At 41.3% G+C, this 20,269-nt stretch overlaps 1 protein-coding gene and 1 long non-coding RNA gene across 6 annotated transcripts in view; one reads left to right on the top strand and one right to left on the bottom strand.

The window, feature by feature from the left end:
• Positions 1-20,269, bottom strand: part of CPT1A (carnitine palmitoyltransferase 1A) — a 45,893-nt gene that overhangs the window by 24,471 nt on the left and 1,153 nt on the right. For 2 of the 5 annotated variants that reach the window (XM_035122602.3, XM_035122628.3), the window contains exons 2-7: positions 9,920-10,073; positions 8,723-8,862; positions 7,458-7,629; positions 4,498-4,599; positions 1,789-1,926; positions 515-592 (exon numbers count right to left, since the gene is read on the bottom strand). In XM_035122602.3, coding sequence (XP_034978493.1) covers positions 515-592; positions 1,789-1,926; positions 4,498-4,599; positions 7,458-7,629; positions 8,723-8,862; positions 9,920-10,060 — 771 coding nt within the window. In that variant the 5' untranslated portion in view covers positions 10,061-10,073. Of the gene's footprint in view, positions 1-514; positions 593-1,788; positions 1,927-4,497; positions 4,600-7,457; positions 7,630-8,722; positions 8,863-9,919; positions 10,074-17,640; positions 17,884-18,949; positions 19,009-20,269 lie in introns of those variants that run through there. The other 3 variants (XM_088665540.1, XM_035122610.3, XM_060276672.2) reach the window with 3 other exon arrangements.
• LOC148687583 (uncharacterized) lies at positions 15,845-19,773 on the top strand. The gene is made up of 3 exons (XR_015948846.1): positions 15,845-15,941; positions 16,862-16,934; positions 17,662-19,773. It is a non-coding gene; the product is annotated as an uncharacterized LOC148687583 (long non-coding RNA).

Genomic DNA, 20,269 nt, shown 5'->3' with positions numbered 1-20,269 from the left:
TTTCATACTGTTTTCTCTAACAGCAAACTTGATGACCTTAGGTCTCATAGACAAGGAAGCCATTTCTGAACCCTTGCAGGGGGAGTCCCCAGGCATGCAGGAAAAAATGATTTAAAAATATCCTCCCAAAAACAACCTCTTAGTCATACCAGAATCTAATGCTACAATGCAACAGAAGTTCTATCTTAGTGCACATGCTGGGAAGAGTATGCATGATGAAGCAACCCCAAAAGTGAGTTGCTCCAGTTCAGGCAACTGGCATGTGACCTGGTGTACAATTTAGGATGTTGTGGCAGCTAAATTACATGCCCACAGAGCAGAGATGGAGAACCTATGGCCTTCCAGTTGTTGTTGGGAATACAGCTCCCATCAGCCCCACCATGGCAATAATCAGGGATGGTGGGAGTTGTAGTCCAGCAACAACTGGAGGGCATCAGGCTTCCCATCTCAGCCCTAAAGGAAGCGGCTCTGCGGGAGAGATGACGACGCCTTCAAAACTGCACCATTTACTCACCATTGCAAAATAATTACTGTTCACCATAATTGGTCCACGGCCTCGGAGGTAAATGTATTCTTCCCACCAATCACTAACCTATAAGAACAATGAAAGAGATCAAAATAATTAATCAGTGACATTCATCAGTTAAAACAAAGTGCCCCAACCATTGGGACATCAATACACTAAACACCTGGATACACCTTGATTCTGAAAATGAAAACTGAATACAAGCTCAGTATTATTTTCTACTTTTGCTAGAGAGCGAAACAAAAAAATTATCTAGAGCTATGTGCTTCTGGCTTGCACTCTTTATAAAGATTTGAGGAGTGAGGTTATTACCCCTCTATTGTCGTCCATGCCAGGTTGCTCAACCAATGCTACTGTGTCCTTTCTTTTAGTAGATCAAGATGATCAGGTGACAGCAAAAACTGCAAGGTTTTTAGTGGGGGCAATTAGAATAAGATCTATTGTTTGATTATTGATGTAAACCTCCAAAATGTATTTTGTCTAGTTAAGTTTTTAACCTCTATCTTCAGTACATTTTATTTTATTGCTATGGCCAGTGGGTGATGCAAATAAAGATTATTCTGATTCCTATTCCCACCATCAGAATTAACTGAGTTGTTCAACTAGCCTACTCCCAATATCAAATAGCTTCTTGGTACCTGATGCTCGGTGCAACTGGCTAAGGCAGAGATAAGGATATGATTAACCAGAAAAGCATCTGTGAATCAGTAGCATTGTGCAATTCCAAACTGGTTTGCCACATCAACCCTGAGCTGTGGAACAACATTTGAGACAGGTGCAAGAACAAACAGGCAGTTTTGCCTGTCAAACCGAGAACCTAAGAGTTTCAGCATTTGCATGCGGCTTACAAGTTTATTTTCACCATGCAGGAAAAGGCGGATAACAACAACTTAAGATAATTAAGATTCAATATGAGATCAAACTAGTAATTTATTATAACCCAATATAGGCTGCCAAGACAGCTATCAACCTTCCTAACAGCAGAAATACAGCAGATGATGCTTGCACAAAAAAGCACTGGCCACAGTGCTATGACATTCGTTGAAAATGGTGGGATTACTATAAATATATTCCATAAAAACCTTTTAGCGAGTCTTGACTATCACCAGTCTCTGCAGTCAACACAAGAAACAGAATTTCTAGAACTGAAATGCTATCTTTTATTCTAAGCAGAGAATCTTGGAAAATTTAAAATTCAAGAATGAAGATTTGAGAAGCATTAACTGCATGACTTCATGAAAGCATTCAATTCATTTACTTACATAGTTTGTAGCCCACCAGGATTTCAGTTTCAAGTACCATTGTAGCTTTGGTCCTAGATTAAGTGCAAAATCTTTGCCAAGGCCTTCCATCCTTTTAAATTCCTCATCGTTCATAAGCGGTCGAACTGATTCCAAATACTGGAATTTATAAGAAGAACTAGTGTCAATGCAGAAAGTTGTACCAAAGCCAACTCAGTACTTTACAACAGAGCAGCAGCAACTGGCAGTGGGATACAGTGGGATGACCAGGAGCAACCCTAGTTACATGATTTGGTGATGCTATTGCGAGCCATCATTGGGAACCTGAGAAACAAGCTAATGAGAGCAACAGCAAAAATGTGGAAACAAGTCTCTGTAAGAAAATAAGCAAGCAAGAGAGACTTGAAGAATGTCAAACTATCTATTGCTTATATTTCCATTCAAACTATGATTAAAAAGCTGTTTGCATCTACCGTCACCTTGTAGAAAATATCTGGAAATATTTTGTAGGTTCTTTTGTTTTGACTAGAAGATCTCCCAAATGGAGTTGCTAACCCGTGGCATTGTTTGCATGCATGTCCAGCTCACATCAGCCCCAGAGAGTGTGGCAGGTGATAAAGGATGGTGGGATTTTGAGTCCCACAACATTTGGAGTGCCACAGGTAAGTCATCCCTGAAGCAGATCAGGTTGTTTTTTAGAAGAATTGACTCTTTATTGGAAAGTATCATTCTTTTTATTTCTGATGTTCAGGTGAGAGTGCCAATGTTTGTTCAGCAAAAACAGCACCGCACAAACACACAAGAGGGAAGTGTTAGCAGGTGCTGTGGAGACATGAGGCTTGCAAAAGTACAAAAAAAGGAGGAAAGGTGTGTGAAAGGAGGAAAACCTTCACCTCCAACGAAGGTTAACACAACTGCACATGAGTCATAAATTGCACCTGACTCATCATACAAAGAACTGTGGAAACAAGGTTCGTGTGGCAGGCCCCAACAGCCATTGTGCAGGCGTAGGGCTGTGTGTGCTGGTAAAAGGAAAACTGGGGATGGGGGAGGTGAATGAACGGCCAAGGACACAAGATGGAAGAGTCGTGAGCAGAGAAAGCTTAATGGGGGAAGGAGAAGGAGGCATGATGAAAGTAGAAAAAAGAACAGGGTATGTGGGGAGATAAAGAAACAAATGAGACAATAGGGGAAGGAATGAAGTGAAGACAGGAACAGACTGGAGAGGAGGAAATAGCAGCACAACTGACAGAGCAGAGGAGAGGAAAAAGGAGAAGTGAGAAAAAGTTGGAAGAGTGGAAGAGGAATTACATATAAGGGAAAGGAAGTGAGAGAAACTAACCCATTGACTGAGCTCTAGCTTGTAAGTTATCAAGTCACATTTAAAAGCTTAACTCTCTCTCTCTCTCTCTCTCTCTCTCTCTCTATATATATATATATATATATAGCTGGCAAATTAGCAGGTCTCTAGCTATTAAACATGTTTTCACTTTTTTAGTTCTACCACACATAAAATTTCATTTTACTACAGAAGCACAGCGCCACAACTTGCACAGTTACTCTTTAGTTATCAGCACTTCCATTTGCCTCCAAAACTTAGTGTGAACCATTCTCCCAGCAGCAATGTAAGATATTAGTTCTCTGGCCCAGTTTCAATGTACAATATATTCCTGCATGGCAAAACTCTTTTTTGCAAGCATGTTGAGCTCACCATCTCTATCAGCATGCTGATCCTGGTGGGCTTAAACTATCATTCGTTTTTACATCTGAAACTGTTCCAGCCATGTTTAAAACCATTGTTTAAGATCTTGGGCAGTAAACTGACATTAAATCAGTTTCTCATTTCTATTGTAAAGGGGAACTATAGTTAAGCTAGCCAGGATTAGTGTCCTGATGAAAGAAGGCAGACAGTGGAAGGGCAAGGAGGAAGAGTTTTGACCCAGTGCACATTCTCCATGTACTAAACTGCCATTTAGGAATCCATAAATGTACCTCTGAACAATTCCCACAAATAGTAAAAACAAAAACCTCTCTCTTTGTGATATTGCCAGAAATTTGAATATGTTTATATTACTTATCATTTACAGAATGACAATTTTTAAACAAGATCTTATAGTAATTCCTTACCCTGTCCATATATAAAAGTTAACTTGTGACCAAATTTCCAGAGATATTATCAGAGATGTTTCAGTATTTTTTCTCCAACTGGGCCCATTTCACCATATAATATTTAGTGTTCTGAAATTTGCGCTCATATTCTAGCAAAATTTTATAGACTTTTGAAAGAATATAATATGCTATATGCTGGGGTTTTTTATTTCGTTTGAAAAAAATGCACTTTTAAAATGGTTATTGTGGTCTCCTTTCATCATCAAGTACTGGTTATTTTTATAATGTAATTCTTAGGACAAAGTCCATTGAAGAAAACAATCACAAGACTCCAAGCCATTTAAAGATTACACAATGCAGACAGAAGATAAAAGACATGGAAATGTAAAGACTGACTATCTTGCCTTTAGGGATGTAAATATAAGATAAATTAAAGGTGTGCCCTTGAGTATTCTTGGGTTTATTGTGCATGGATACAGACGTACCAGTACCTCAACCTAGAACCAAACTAATTAGAAATCATATTACATCTTTATTGATGCATGTTTCTGGACAAGGAAAACAAGGGCAGCATTCCATCTGGATTAAAGTTTGGGGGTGGATTCAAAATATTTAACATACCCTATTTACGGTATCTTTAATAGCAGGAACAGGAAGACGTGGCAAAGATGTCTGGAAACTGTACAGCATTGGTTTACGACCCGAGAAAAGCTTCACTAGTGTCTGAAAATGAAACAGAAAAAAGCAACACTTTACAGAATGTAGGGCAGTTGCAATGAGTATTTATATTTTGTTTCATAAACATGCACTCTAAATCTTTGGACTTCCTTTGTACAAGATAACCATAAAACACATGAACTCTTGCTAGCCTACTGCTTTTAAAGCTTGTAGAAGTTCTTTTTCACGTGGCTTTTGGTTTATCCTCTTAATTCAGATCCCCTACTGTATCAAGCTAACCCTAGCAACATTTGCCTGCATACTTTCCTCCCAACTCATCTTTACCCTTGTAATCTCCTTCAGAGCAGGGACCTGACTAACTGATGTAACGTGTTGTGCACATTGACAGCACAGTACCAATAAACTTGAACTATTAATCCTCTCTTGCTTTATTACAGCCTTCCCCACCTGGTGGCCTCCAGATGTTTGGACTTCAGCTCCCACCAACCTCATGGGAATTACAGTCCAAGACATCTGGAGGCCACCAAACTGAGGAAGGCTGCTTTACTGGAATATTTTTGGTAGCAGAACTGTGAAGGACGGAGGAAAGAGCACAGGTACGCCACATGAACAGCCAGAACACTCAAGAGTTTCATGGTGCAGAACAGGACAACTACAGCCCTGGGAGCTAAAGCTTTTGAAGGGGGATGAGGCATGTACACCAGATGTAGACCATGTAGACCAGGCACGTCCAAGAGGTAGATCGGGATCTACTGGTAGATCACTGAACATCTGTGGTAGATCACCGGCTCCCCCCAAAGAAGCTAAACAACTTTAGCTCCCCTAAAAAAGCCCTGCACCCCCCAAAAACAGGCTTCCCTCCTCCCTAAAAGCTCAACAACTTTGACCTGAACCCCCCAAAAGGGAGTAGATCACTGCCAGTTTTTAACTCTGCAAGTAGATTGCAGTCTCTTGGGAGTTGGCCACCGCTGATCTAGACAACACTGAAGCATGTTGGCCTTTCCACTGCCTTCCACTGGACTGCCTATATCTTTTGGGACTGCATCCTGAGGCTGTGCCTTTGTGTGCATCCAAGTGTGTCCTGCACTCAGGATACATTTGAGGATGGCGTGCGGATTTGGAAACTAGTTGAAGCTGGTGTGTATTTAATGCTTGGTACTTGTGTTTCAAGAGTTGTATTTATGTTTGTTTTAAATTCTTTCAGTGCTTTATTAGAGTAAGACCATTTTGTTCATCTGGGTTTTTTTAATTTTTTTTTAATTTTGGTATACTATGCTGCCTGTTTCAATTATCTGCTCTGCTGCTTCACTTCACCTCCACTGTTCATTAGGACAAACGAGGCACTGCTCCACCAATCTCTCTTTGCTCTCAGCTAGCCTCCACCCAGCTGCGTTCTTACATACAACCAATCCAGGTGGGGTAAAGGCTATCAGCTTCCTCCTTAGACTGAGCGTTGCCTTAGTACTGCTCAGCAGGGGGGGAAGGATAGGGACAAAACTGTAATTAGCTGGCCCCACCTGGCGTTGGCTCTGCTTACTATTGGTCTCCCTGCCTTCCACTTTATCAGTCCCAGAGGGCACCAACCACTGCTGGATTAAACTTTCATTTTTTAAAAAACTTTTGCAGAACACAGAAGTTCATACAATGAGCACAGATTAATGATGACACAATCATTGTTCCCAAGGTTCTTTAACTAGGGAAATAAAGAAAAAATATGAAAACAAGTTACAAAATCAGTAAGGAAAGAAGCTTGGGGGGAAAGCTAGACTGGTCAATGGTGTTGTAGTGAAATAGAATGCTGCAACCTAGGGAGTAAGCCAGTTAGGTTAAAATAGCTCAAATATCTGAGAATTTTAGTCCTGGGAGAAGGGAAGCAAAATTAGTTATATTTCTTATCACACTTGCCATTTTAGTTATAAAAAACAGCTTCCTGCCACTATCCAGGAGTAAAAATCAAGACAGCAAAACAGATTAGTCATAATTATTCACACTGCTCAAGCTTAGCGTTATAAGAAATACTGGTCTTTTAAGTATTGAATTTGTAGAACATGCCAAAAATTCCAGCCAATGAAAACGCCAAGCCAGACTGATACAATACTCTAAAGCCTTACCCTTCAGATAGAACCTGTATTCAAATGAGAAAGCTCTTGGGATCCTATCTGAAGAAAACTATCAGACATTTAATTTGCAACCAATTTCTATTTCCCACAGAAGTATTCAACATACAATCCATTATTTCCCCGGAACTCCTTTTTATAGTCAAGTAATAAATAAAAGGGACAGGATGTAATGACCACAAGACCACGTTGTTGGTAAGACCTGTTTAGCAACAGGATACATTAGACTATTTATGCTGCAAGGCTACACAAGAAAAAAAGAAGTTTTTCCTCCCAGCTACTTCCCAACACCGCCTGACACATTCTCCTCATGCTTTCTTCAAAATAAGGGAAGAATGGTAAGCAACCACCCGCCTCCCTGTAACACTGAGGAAGCTGCAAGTTCCTGACAGAAGTGGAATTTGGCTTGAGGTCCTTTTACCAAGGCTTGTGTTCCACTACTGAGAGAAACTAGTCACACTGTGGTCCTTTGAGAAGGCTAATTGTGTTGAATATTTAGCTATTCAAATATTGCAGTCAAAGTAGCCAAGCTTCACCCAAGTAGAGGGCTATTCTGCCAGTTCACAAAATTTAACCAAAGGGATTTTTTTGAAGAATAAGCAGCAGCACCTCAGTGGCATTCCTTGGTTTTTTCTATTAAATATTAAGGGGCAGTAATAAGAAGGAACTGGGAAGAAAAATATTGAAGCTGCGCCCCTAAAAACTAAGTTACCAATGGCAGGTATAATCAAATAAGTGTCACATCAACCACATATTCCAAAATATATAGAGAGAAAAATCTCTTACCATCCAGATCTTGGTTCCTGTGGAAAGTTTGCCATGTTCAGCAAACATCCACCCATGGTAGGAAAGCAGCATCTTTAGCGTGTAGCGCATGGAGAAAATAAGGGCCACCCAGAGCCCCGTACCAAAAAGAATCCCACTGACAATACCTTGTGTTTGGTTGGACATATAGCCTCTGTTAAAAAAATAAAGAGAGAGCGAGCATCTGTTACTCCAAGAATTCTGGACAAATGTAAAAGAGTAAAGCATACCAATAAGCCACTGTTAATAAGAAGAGATCATTCTGAACATGAGGACTGTGCTGAAATAAGCCCCCAAATTCACCAAGGTGGCATGTTTGAGGGGGTGGCATGTTTGATTATTTTCAGGCTAGGCCCCCAAAGTGGCACAAATGATTAGGAGGAGGAATATACTTATTATGGCAGCACCCCCTTTTCTTTTACTGTTTAAAAAACAACATTTATAGCAGTGGTGGCTGTAACAGAGCCCCAGCCATCATGGTCTCCCTCATGCCCTTAGAATGTGGCACTAGTGTATTTGTGGGGTAGACATGGAAGTCAATTCCCCTTGGCTAGTGCTGGTGGCAGCCTTTTTAAAATTGTAAGGAGTGGGGGAAGAGGAAGCTGCCAATACTACCATGGTAAATGCCTTGTTGCCATGTTTCAGCCCCACCACACACCCAAACTGCACCCACTGTATCAGAAGAGGTACACATTTCAGGGCAGGTACACTCTTTCAGGGGGTACACTGTTTCATGGCTGGAGAGCTGCACTGTAAAATTCCGAGAAGGATTCATTTTAAAGGATGGCTGTGCTTCAGTTCTTGCGGGGGTTTTTTTTTCTAAGAAAGCGCAAATTAAATGTGAACTGGATCAAATTTCTTCCTCATTCCTAGTTTAGAAGTGCCAAGAAATGAAATTTCTCATAGCTCTTTGTGCAGTTCTTGCTGCACACACACACACACACACACACACACACACACACACACAGCTATATTGTGGTCCATAGACCCAGAATAGCACGTAGTAGCACCAAGCACCATGTACTGGTCTCTACATATGGATATAGAGACACTTAACTCTTCTCACTCCCCAACACTGTTGATAGAGCAGCAACTGCAGGGTAAGCATATGAAGGGGGGGCAGGGTTGGATTCTACTCTATCATTATTATCTCACTGTACCCTTGAGCCAAACTGAGAAGTGACGTACCACCCATCATTAACACTAACCAGAAAAATCTATTCAATGCAAAGAGAGAGTTTACTTACGTCGTATCAAGGGTCTGGTTGATTTTAGCTATTAGTCCCAATGAAGGATCTATTTTGGCATACATTGTTGACATAACTCCTACTACTACAATAAGCCAGCTGGATGGACTAGCAGGATAGACTCCTGTGATGATGCCATTCTGGAAAGGCAAGAACATAAAAAGAGCCCTACTGAGTCACAAGAATATTATGCTTTTCTGGATTCCGAAGCACCCATTTAACACTTCCCAGACATATTTAGTGAACATAACCATGTGAATGCAGACTAACTCACTGCATTAGTCTTCTTTATTGAACACTGTTATGTATAATTAGCAAGAATGGCGTGTGGATAAACTTCTTTTTAAAATGTATTGGAGACTGGTAAATATGGCAATAGTGTAAAGATGGCAATATCTGAGAAGCTGAAAATCAGCACAGGACCCTCCAAATTGCACCCACCAAACCAGGAAGTGGTAGGGAGATACATGCCCACAACTACGATAGGCCCTTATGATGGATGTTTTCCTCACCTGGAATATCTCCTAGCATAGAAAGGCAGGCCCTAACAAAGGGGAAGAGCTTCTGAATTGCCAGATAACTTTATCTGGCAATCAGATGGCATACAAGAAAGCCCCTTCATGTCCTTCTCTTGCCCATATAGCACTAGTGAGAAATACCAGATGACTCAAATGAGCTTTATATCTAAGCGGGGATTTGAACCCAGGTCTGCCTGGTCCAAGATCAACACCCAATACAATGCATCATTTTCTTAAGGGTCTACTTTTCCATGGCAGTAGGCAGTTCAGATGAAGTGAAAGTAAAGAAAGTGAGGGGAACATTTCATGGGTTTTCACTAAATCTATTTCAACATTTCAGAGTAAGATTCACACTATCTGGTTCCCACATTTCTGAAACATGTGGTTGCCAGTTAACCCAGGAGGAGGAAGACTTGGCAGGCAGCAGAGTGTTGCTTAACCACACCTCTACAGTACTCTGATTCTGCTCTGGCCAGACTACTTTTTGGTCTCTAAATCTAACTCAAAAGAAAAATAGCCAGGAGGGATTGTAGCCAGGAGGTGGGAAATGGACAGGGTTGATATACACATCAACCAAAACTAGTGCTAAAATGCAAAATTGGGTATTCAGAAACCCTTGTTTGCTGCATAATATATGCCCCAGTCCCAAGTATAGTTTCAGATCTGCAATATGAGTTACCTTGAATCTGATGAATTTCTTCTTCCATGAGTAGAGACCAGATAGATAGATCTGCCTGAGAGCTTCATGGCTCATACGCAGATCAATTCCATCTGGGGTTACAGTAAACTGAAAAGCAACTGCCTGGTGGGCTTCCGCCATTTTTAGAATTTACCTGGCAAACAAAAGAACAAACAAATGTTTATTATTAGCTACTTAATTTGCATGAGAATTAGAAGCCAAGAATATGATATCTACTGCAAATTTGTAAAGGCGAGTAATCATCATCATTGTTTACTGAAGGTATCAAATACTGCTGGAGCACTACTCACTTCTGTAATATTCCAGTCCACATCATTGGGCACATTCAGTCATTTATACCTCCACCAATAAGCCAAACTATGGATGAGCCTTTTGGTCATGCACACAGCCCTTGCACATGTAAGCAAAAATGTTGGCTTGTCTTCCATTAACTATAGTTTCCAGTTTTGCTGGAACTGGGAAACTATGGTATTATTGATGGTCATGAACCCACAGGAAAGATTTCAAGTAAAGCTTTTAAGCAACTGTTTTTAATATACAGATTTAGCACCCTACTACTCCCGTGACAGGGTGAGCTCCCGTTGCTCAGTCCCAGCTCCTGCCAACCTAGCAGTTTGAAAGCACGTCAAAGTGCAAGTAGATAAATAGGTACTGCTACAGCGGGAAGGTAAATGGTGTTTCTATGTGCTGCTCTGGTTCGCCAGAAGCGGCTTTGTCATACTGGCCACATGACCTGGAAGCTGTACGCCGGCTCCCTCGGCCAATAACGTGAGATGAGTGCCGCAACCCCAGGGTCGGTCATGACTGGACCTAATGGTCAGGGGTCCCTTTACCTTTACTCCAGTGTAACGAATACTTAGAACATCCACTTCCATTAACAAGCAGAGTTCTTTTAGAGCAAATTTGGCAATTTGGTTCACTGCCCGACAACAGCCCAGCTCCTCTCTCCCCATTTCCCAATCCAAACCATAACTGGATTAAGTTTTGCCACAATAAAAATGAATACTCTTTTTAAAAAAGTGATAAATGAACATTTAATTGAATACAATCAATCAATCGATTGATTGATTGAATACAATGCTTTAAAATATATTTTTGATGAGGCTGACAGTGTGCTTTGGGCAAGATTGATGGCTGAATCAGCATTGGAATTGCTATGTAAATCTTGCATAGTGGAAAGAAACTAGGCTCCTCACATAGGAGAAAAAAGCACAAATGTTTCAATGATATATTGTAAGCTGCTGAAAAGATAGCTGCTTGTCAGTCATGGCAGAGGAGGGGCCACCTGATTTATATCTCATTCTCTTCTTTGCTACACTATGACCTAAAGCAGGGGTAAGGAAACCTGTAGGTCTCTAGATGATTTTGGACTCCCAACTCCCCATCAGACCCACTCAGTATGGCCAATGGTAAGGCACGTTGGGAGTTGTAGTCCAACAACATGTGCTAAAGGCTTCCCACAACTGACCTAAAGCTTTATTTAAAACAAATGTGTGTAGATAAAGCTGATCTTCAAGTAGCAATAAAACATTAGCCACAGACAAAGTCACAGGTCGGGGATGGGACTAGTATATAACCAGGAAAGAGTGACAGAGGATTAAGGGAAGATTGGCTTTAAAAGGAAGACACAACAATGAAATGGCTGTGCAGAGGACAACTTTATCATATTTGCTGTCAGTGTTAACCCTGGAAGCACATGTATATGCCATTGGGCAAATGAAACAAATAAAAAATAGTTTGGGACCAAACACCTCCTCTTATAATGAATACAGTACTTCAACATTCTTTGCAGTAGCATGGTGCAAGTTTAAATGGAAGCTTCCATTTCTACATCAGGCCCTTAACAAGGTCTGTGGCAACATTATTGTTCACTGGCAGAATGAGAGCTGCTTCCTTCCCCGGTGGAGGAGGGCCCAGAGCTTTGTAGCAAAGCTTGTGGCTTTGCATGCAAAACTCTCTGGTTAAAATTATCCAGTAGCAGTTGATTGAAAAACCTCTGTCCAAAATCTTCAAGAGCTGCTTCATGAGTAGGCAAAATTGCTCTAGATCAGGCATGTACAACAGGTAGATCGTGATCTACTGGTAAATCATTGGATGTTTGGTAAATCACCAGTAGATCAGTGGCTCCCCCCAAAGAAGCTAAAAAACTTTGGCTCCCCTAAAAAAAGCTTAACATCTTTGACCTGCACCCCTAAAATGACCTGAACCACCCAAAACAGAGCTTTCCTTCCTTTAAAAAAAAGCTCAACGTCACTTTCCTCTTCTCTAAAGAAGTTCAACAATTTTTACATGACCCCCCCCCCAAAAAAAACCAGAGCTTTCCTTCCTAAAAAACACTCAACAACTTTGACCTGAACCCCCGAAAAGGGGGTAGATCACTGCCACTTTTTAGTAGATCACAGTCTCTTGGAAGTTGGCCACCCCTGCTCCAGATGGACAAATATTCTGATCTGCTATGAAGCAGCTTCCTGTGTTCTTAGTGGCTGGTTTGATTCTCATTTCTAACTTCTTCAGCAATGAATTCTAGGCAAGATATATGAATAGTTGCATGAAAATTAGAGTTCATTGTATTTCATATATAGAGAAAACTAGGGTCTCAGACACTGATGTTGAAAACTAACTTTCTCCCCCCGCCCCTCTAAATTTTAAAGCTGAATGCTTTTTCCTTTCCACCACATGAATTCCCAAAGAAAATGCTCACTCAATATTATTTCTCTACACCAGTGGTTATCAACTGAAGCTCCACAGACACCCAGGGATTCTACGTAACCCACCCAGGGAACCCACTGCACCATTCACATAACAAAAACTACTTCAGAGATATCAAAATTCTCACAAGTAGGGAATCCATAGCTTGGCTTTTGAAAAACGGGGCGTCCACAGTACTTTGCAAATTGAGAACCACTGCTCTACACTCATGGACAAATATGAGAGGTCAAAATGCTACTCTGGTGAAGCCTAAAACATATGAAACTTAAAGGCTTATCCACACTGTGCTCTGTAGCTTTCCTAGAGAAAGCCCACTCTTTACCACTGAATCGGAGCAAATGGCAATCCATACAAAACCCAAATTGTTTGTTGTGCTTCAGCTTTAAAGAGTGGGTTTTTGCAGGGGAAGCTCAGGGTGAAAAAAAGAACCCGCTCAGACACAGAGCTTTAAAGCACAGACCTGTGCCTGGAAAGTACAGGGCAAAGGTAAGTATGGGCCTTCAGCCCTAGCAGTGTCACTAACACTTACATGAGTCTGTAGCAAAATAATTTTCCCTCCCTTAAATAATAAAATATGATTTAGTATTATAAGCAGACAGCTGAGTATTAAAAAAAAACCCGAACGATCATTTCTCTTTTAAGATTATTCTCCCGCATTCTAAAAGAGATTTTTAAAATAGCCTGCTGTACAGCACTTTCCCCGCCTCCACATTTCTAAAGCAGTCACATGTTTGCTCAGAAATGTGGGCGAAAGGGCACGGCACTACAGAGCATGTGCGTTTATGTAGAAAAAAATGTAGATCACTACTGCAGGGAAAGCAAAAGCTATACAAAATTACGCAAAGGAAAAGATGAGGAAGCTTTTATTTCGGTTGCTGGCATGTCATTTGGCAAAGCACCCTTGGCCAGGCTTTGCTAAAGGAAGGGTAAAGATTTACACACACAAACACTACACACACACACACACACACACACACACACACACACAAGGCTTGAGACAATCTCTCCACTTAGCATAGTTCTCCCAAGTTCTCAATGCCAACAGCATCTGTGCTACATCTGAATGATTTCCTCTGTAGCCATACCAATACGCTTTAAGGGAAAATAGCACAATGTGTTCTCGAAAGGAATGGATGTAACTATTCCGTTGTCTCAATTGATCAAAGGAGCAATTCAAGATGTGTTGTTGCAGTATCAAGTAAAAATGATTTAAAGAGAAGTAGTTACTGTTAATAGCAGTATTAGTTGTTTTTTTACTGACCTGTAACAAAACACAATACAAAAACAGCACACAGTCAGGAATACGAAACAGAACAGATTTAATATCTGTAAGAAGCAAAATGTCCAATCTCTGTTAACGCAGTATATGTAAATATTTATATTGTTTACAATTCTGCTACCAACAATGATGGTTATCTTTTAGCCCAACATGTCCCTGATCCATACTGAACATTTAGCCCTTCTGAAGACTTTAGTACATGAGGTATTAGAAAGCTATGTATTTTATAGCAGATTCATTAACTTGACCCCAGAATTTTGGTTTCCCTCCAAACCAATGCCAAAGTTTTGTGCTTAATGAAGCTTTTCTATAGTGTCAGATCTAGAAAACTAGAACTATTCCATTAGACAACAGGGTGAAGTCCATTACTGTGCCATTTCACTCCACTGTGCCATTTCATTCCACAATGAACTGCTTTCTCCCTGTGGATTTAGGTATCCAGTCACTGACCTTGGGCTAGGAAAATCAGAAGATTCCCTGCAGTTTTGGATCAGTTATTACATTCTGCTGATCTAAGTGCCTGCAGTGTTTGCAAAATTCAGGGCAACAAGGACTCAAACAATAGGAAAAGACCCATAACGCATTCAAATACTGTAATGTAAAAGTGGAGAGCCACATTTCCTCAAGAGCAACTTTCAAGAGGTTGCACACCTGTGGCAGGTGTGGTCAGAGCAACAGTTGAGCCATACAAAAGTTGGGCATTTCTGCACAAATACACCACCTTTCTTCAGCAAAGCAAAGAAGAGGCATTGTCACAGTTCAAAGACACAATCAAACCAGGCAAAAACACTTGAGGAGGTTGCTGAGCAGGGCAAGTGAGGAGTATGGTCTAGGGCAGGCATCCCCAAACTTCGGCCCTCCAGATGTTTTGGACTACAATTCCCATCTTCCCTGACCACTGGTCCTGTTAGCTAGGGATCATGGGAGTTGTAGGCCAAAACATCTGGAGGGCCGCAGTTTGGGGATGCCTGGTCTAGGGCAGGTATGGCCAAACTTGGCCCTCCAGCTGTTTTGAGACTACAATTCCCATCATCCCTGACCATGGTCTAGGGAGATTGCCAAGAGATGCACAGAGTATGGCTGCATTTAGCCCCCAGACCTGACATTCAGTACCCCTAAAATAATACAAGCACTATTTAGAAAAAAGCAGAGTAGATGGTAAGACCCCTGCCCTCAGCCTCGTTGATGTGGTCCAAAGACAACATATTTGGCACCAGCCTGGCTGCAGGATTTTCCAGAAGGAGGTGTACAAGGCACCATCCAACTGTCTTATGAACTCCACTCTGAATTAGTGTTTTCTTCTCCAAATGGGCTATCTTCCCAGGTGGACAAGCTCCATCTGCCCCTCACTTTCCTCTACAGCATGTGAAGACCGCCTTCTTCCACTGGCCCCACTATTGGTCTCATCTGCTCAATCCACTGTAGCCTGTCTTCAAATGCAAGGGAAGTCTCTGATACATCAAGGGTTTAATGACCATCAGCTACTCTCACCTGACTTAGCCAGTTAGTTGAACCCATTCCTTGCTTGTGGCCACTGTCACATGCTAACAGCCTCTAGAAGCCACAGCTGAGAGCTGAGTGCAGGGAGCTGAGTGCAGGGTTGGGATCAAAGGTGGACAAAGTAACCAAGAAAAAGTATGTTTCCCCCAAAAGAAGAACTACCATGGCTACAAAGAAAACACAGCAGAGAAGAATGCCAACCTGAAAAGGCTTGCACAAGCTAGAGAAGGAAAAGGAGTAGAGAGTTACTGGAAACTAATCTATGGCTTGGAACTCTAGAAATATTGTGTGTGCTTTTCTGGAATGCAGCACATTAGATGCCAATGTCAGAGAACTAAACTCAGATTCTCAATGTAGCTACACAGCAGCTGCAAGTCACATCATGAGCCAATGGACAAACAGAAACCCTACGTGGCAAGGAAAACAAAGCAGTACAAAACAGCAGGTCAGCCAAGGACAATGACACAGACAGCTGTGCAAGTTCACTTGCGCTTTCCCATCAATAGTCTAAAGGTAAGCAACTCTTTGAAAGCACCCTGTTTTTATCATAACCTGCAAGAAACATTAAAGGTTAATAGATCAATAGGCTTTACTCAAACCTAGAACAACCGGTTGTATTCACAGAGTTTATTTTAATGAAAGAACAGGTATATTTTAATGCAAAGCCATATGAATATGCAGAGATGCTTTTCTCCTTTCTGAAATCTACAAGCTTCTCATTCACTTCTAGGGGGCAACATAATCATTGTGGCATGCCCCAAGATCCTTTGCACCAAACTGGTACAGAATGCTGTCTACAATTCACATGTGACATGCTGGTATTGGTAATACCCATCCCAGAGAAGGTGGCTAAGACTAAGGGGCTCAGGACATGACTAGAGAAAGCAGAGAGGCTCCCCACTTAAAGTCAGCTGGCCTCTCCCACCACAGGCATGCTGGTAACAGCAAGGTTCTTAAATTAATGCTCCTCGAGGTTACAAATTTCTTGCCTTGATTAGAATTGGTATTTCTTCATGGGGCGAATCATAAAATCTAGATAAGAAGTGTACTGCTGATACTGAGCATTGTCAAATTACTGTAAGAGTAGTGGTCATAAAGAATGATCTATTATCTAGCTATTATCTATGTGTTCCTTAGAAAGAACAGACACTAGTTAATAATTACCGCTTCAGTGTGGTTGCTGCCCCATATGTTGCGTATGTTAACAGTGAGACCACATGGAAGGTGTCTATTGTTGCCTCCAATGTCAGAACCACTAGGAGTGCAATTTCCCCATTACATACATTACCATGACAGCATGGGAAGCAGCCATGTAAATGCACCACCCATTTCATTAAGGTATGAACTGGCTATAGGTCAGAGCGCACACACAAGATCCAGTATGAAAATGCTATCATGTTCGATTACTCATAAAAGTGGTTAATAATTTTCAGAATAAGACAATGGGACCACCCCTTCCTTGTTGTAATAGAAACTGGTCTTATCATCTGCAGGACATGCTGAAAAGTAAGTTGTGTTTGTTTTTAACTGCACTATAAACAGTAGTAATTTCAACTGCATTTCAAAGCAGTTTTCCTCAGACTTGTCCTTCAATTATAAATACTCCACTTGAGAATAAAGGAAGAGAACTTTGGCTTTACAACTTTGGGTGTATGCACATAATTCTTAAGAGACCACTGCAAATATTTCTCAAGTTTTAGATATGCAAAGAGATAGCAGAAAAACTGACAGATTTGAAGAAACACGCACCAAACCACTTTGATTATTTAACTTTTTATGAGTTCCTTTCATTGGTTTACAAAATTCTCCAATAAACAGAAAAAATCAATAGTTATTCTCTGTATTTAAATAGCCTCATTTTGTAAAAGATTGAACTGTGTTTCCCAAGTACTCAATTACTATGTTACACCAAAAGGAACAAAAAGGGCGAGAAACCATGGTTATCATGCCAAGGATGGCAGGCACACCGATTAATTTATTGGACGAACAAATCTAACAAGCACAAAACACATTAAAATCTAACAAATGTATTATGACGTAATTGGTTAATCTCTAAGGGAGCACAAACTCTTGCTTGTATCGGCTACAACTGAGTAATATGGCAACCCATGTGGGAGTCTAACAGGAGATAGAAAGTACTAAACTTTACTGTCAAATATCAGAATACCTATTTTTACCACAAAAATGGTTATATAAAAGGAAAATAACTGACTTTCATGAAATATGTCCCCAGATCCTTAGAGCTGGCAGTGAAGACGACTTATCTACAACAACAGGGCACGCTGCTGCTTTTGCTTTTGTACAAATGAGTATTTTCCAGAAGCAATACTTCAAGCAGGAAGACAGCGTCTACTACAGTATTTCCGTTTCCAGCAAGAAAACATACTTGACCTACAACGAGTTCCCAAAATAGTGCCTTCTTGTGCCTTTTCTTCAGTCCGGCCTCTCATCCCCACCCCCCGTTTTATTCAGCCCTGGTGATTTAATTTTATGGAGTCATGCAGTATGTCATCGGAAAGGCACTTCTGCAAAGCAGCGTACTTCTTGAAACCCCGCCCTTCCTCCACAGCAAAGAAAGATCACATGACAGACTCAGAAAAGTAGGCAAAAGGTTACGCTGATGCACACAACACACCACCAAACTACAAAAGCTCCGCTTGCCTTTCACGCTCTAGCCTTGATTCTGTTTCAACATCCCAATTCTTAGAAAAGGGAAGCACCACCAACTTCCCAAGAAAACTATAAAGCACTTTGAATGACTCACACATACAAAAGGAAATTCACAGTACGACTAAAATTCAGTGCTTTCTTAAACACAAGCTAACCCGGCAGCAAATTCAACCCTCCGATTTATAGAAGTATAACATGGATATACAATATGGGGTGCAGGGAGTGAGAGAACAGGATACACTTCCCTCTCTTGTGCAGCTCATTTCTTGATTATGCCCCTGTCCTGCACCCTAATACTTTTCTAGGTCCCAGGGCTTTCAAAAGGACATACTGCACATCCACATAACTTTGCGTAGGATTAAAAATTCGTATAGCACAATCCTATGCATGTTCACTCAAAGACCTACAAAGTTCAATGAGACTCCCATTTAAGTGTGGATGGAAGAGAAAAGCATGAAAACCTATTCTGTGAGGTTTCTTGTAACCTCGAGGCTTATTTTCACTATTCTTTCTCTCTCAGCATCATGCACTTTGAGCGACCACCACTCAACTTTGGGAACAGCATAAAGTGCTGCCTAGCCTTCTTAAAACACAATGCATTCATGAGATGCCCCCGCTTTTCAAATGCTTCATTGTTATGGCCCCCAGCCTCCCTATGCCAAGTGTGCATTGTCTGGTGAAATACTTTATGTCTAGCTGAGTACGTGGAAGGCTAAAATCCCACCCACCTCTGATCAGTGACAGCCTGAGATATTTTGCTACCATAGGCAAACGTCCTGACAGCACCCCAACGCGCCCCTCCCCCCATCCGGATCCCCACTCCATCCCCACCACTGCAACTGTACTCTCACCTGTGACTGTGCCCACACTGCCTCCACAATGCAGTGGCAAGGGCACAGCAGGCAATGGTGCTGTGCCAGGGGTGTGAGAAGCTGCAGTGGAACTGGCAACGGTGCAGCGGTGGGGGTAGGGAGGGGGTTGGGTCTGCCGCCTGAGGCAAATTATTTCACTTCGCCTCATGCCCCCTGCTGCTGCTGCCGCCTTCAAATCTCCCCTGCCTTGAATTCAGCATTGTTGACATTTCAAGGTATTCCACAGTTTTCAAGTTTGGTTTTTGCACAGAAACGGGAACATCCAATGTGTAAGCTTCCACCTGCCCTATATTACAATGAAGTGTTACAGGACTTTCAAAACCCTAAGCTAAGATGGTCATTAGCTCCTCTGTTGCAGAGGTGATGTGGTTAGGTCACAGAAATCTCAAGCAGGAATGAGCATTTGGCTTAACGCACATTTGATGGCACTGCACATAACTACTTTTTATTTTGTCCATACTAAGACTATTCCTAATCTGCAGCTACGTGAGGAATCAATTACATGCTTGCAGCTAATATTGAAGACACTTTCCATTTAAAAGTGTGAGAAACAGGATCCTGCTTATTCTACCTCACTCAGCTATTCCAGTTATACTAGAACTACCACATTGCTCACGGCAATTTATCCCAAATGTATAGGGCCATGGTTAGGGGGTTGGCGCAGTAAATTATTTTAAAAGAAAATGTTTAGATGTTCCTCACAGAAGCCCACTAAGAAGCCATCATAATCATCTCTAAGCAGCAGCCAAGATATAAGCTCAGCCATTGTTATGAGAAAATCATATTAAAACAAAAGTTTCCTTAAAACCAAAGTTTGCATAATGCCCTGTGTTTCCTCAGTATTAAATGAAGGTCTACAAGTTCCTGCAAGGCTCAGGTTCTTGGCAATATGCACAGCTGCAGGCTCCAGAATTACAGCATTAGTGGTTTATAAGGATAGGTTTACCTGTACACAATGCCCAAAGATTATGTATTATTTGCCCAATTCCAAAATACACCCCCACTGCTGTCAACTCATTGCTAAAAGCAATGTTCTCAAGAGGTGTGACCAGTTCATTTTCCCCACTATTTGTATTGTATAGGAGCTGCCCTTCCTCTGCAAAATGCACACTAGGGAAACAGGGGGTTTAACTGTACTTGGGAAACATTCTAGTTATATATTATGAAAACTACAGCTGCAATTCTACACATACCTATCTGGGAGTAAGGCTCATAGCTGTCAAGTTTTCCCTTTTCTCACGAGGAAGCCTATTCAGCATAAGGGAATTTCCCTTTAAAAAGGGAGAACTTGACAGCTGT

This window comes from Zootoca vivipara, chromosome 1 (genome assembly GCF_965207765.1).
Source record: "Zootoca vivipara chromosome 1, rZooViv2.hap1.1, whole genome shotgun sequence".
Taxonomy (NCBI): Eukaryota; Metazoa; Chordata; class Lepidosauria; order Squamata; family Lacertidae; genus Zootoca; species Zootoca vivipara.
Note: the sequence above shows the minus strand (reverse complement) of the source record. Positions and strands in the feature narration are given on the sequence as shown.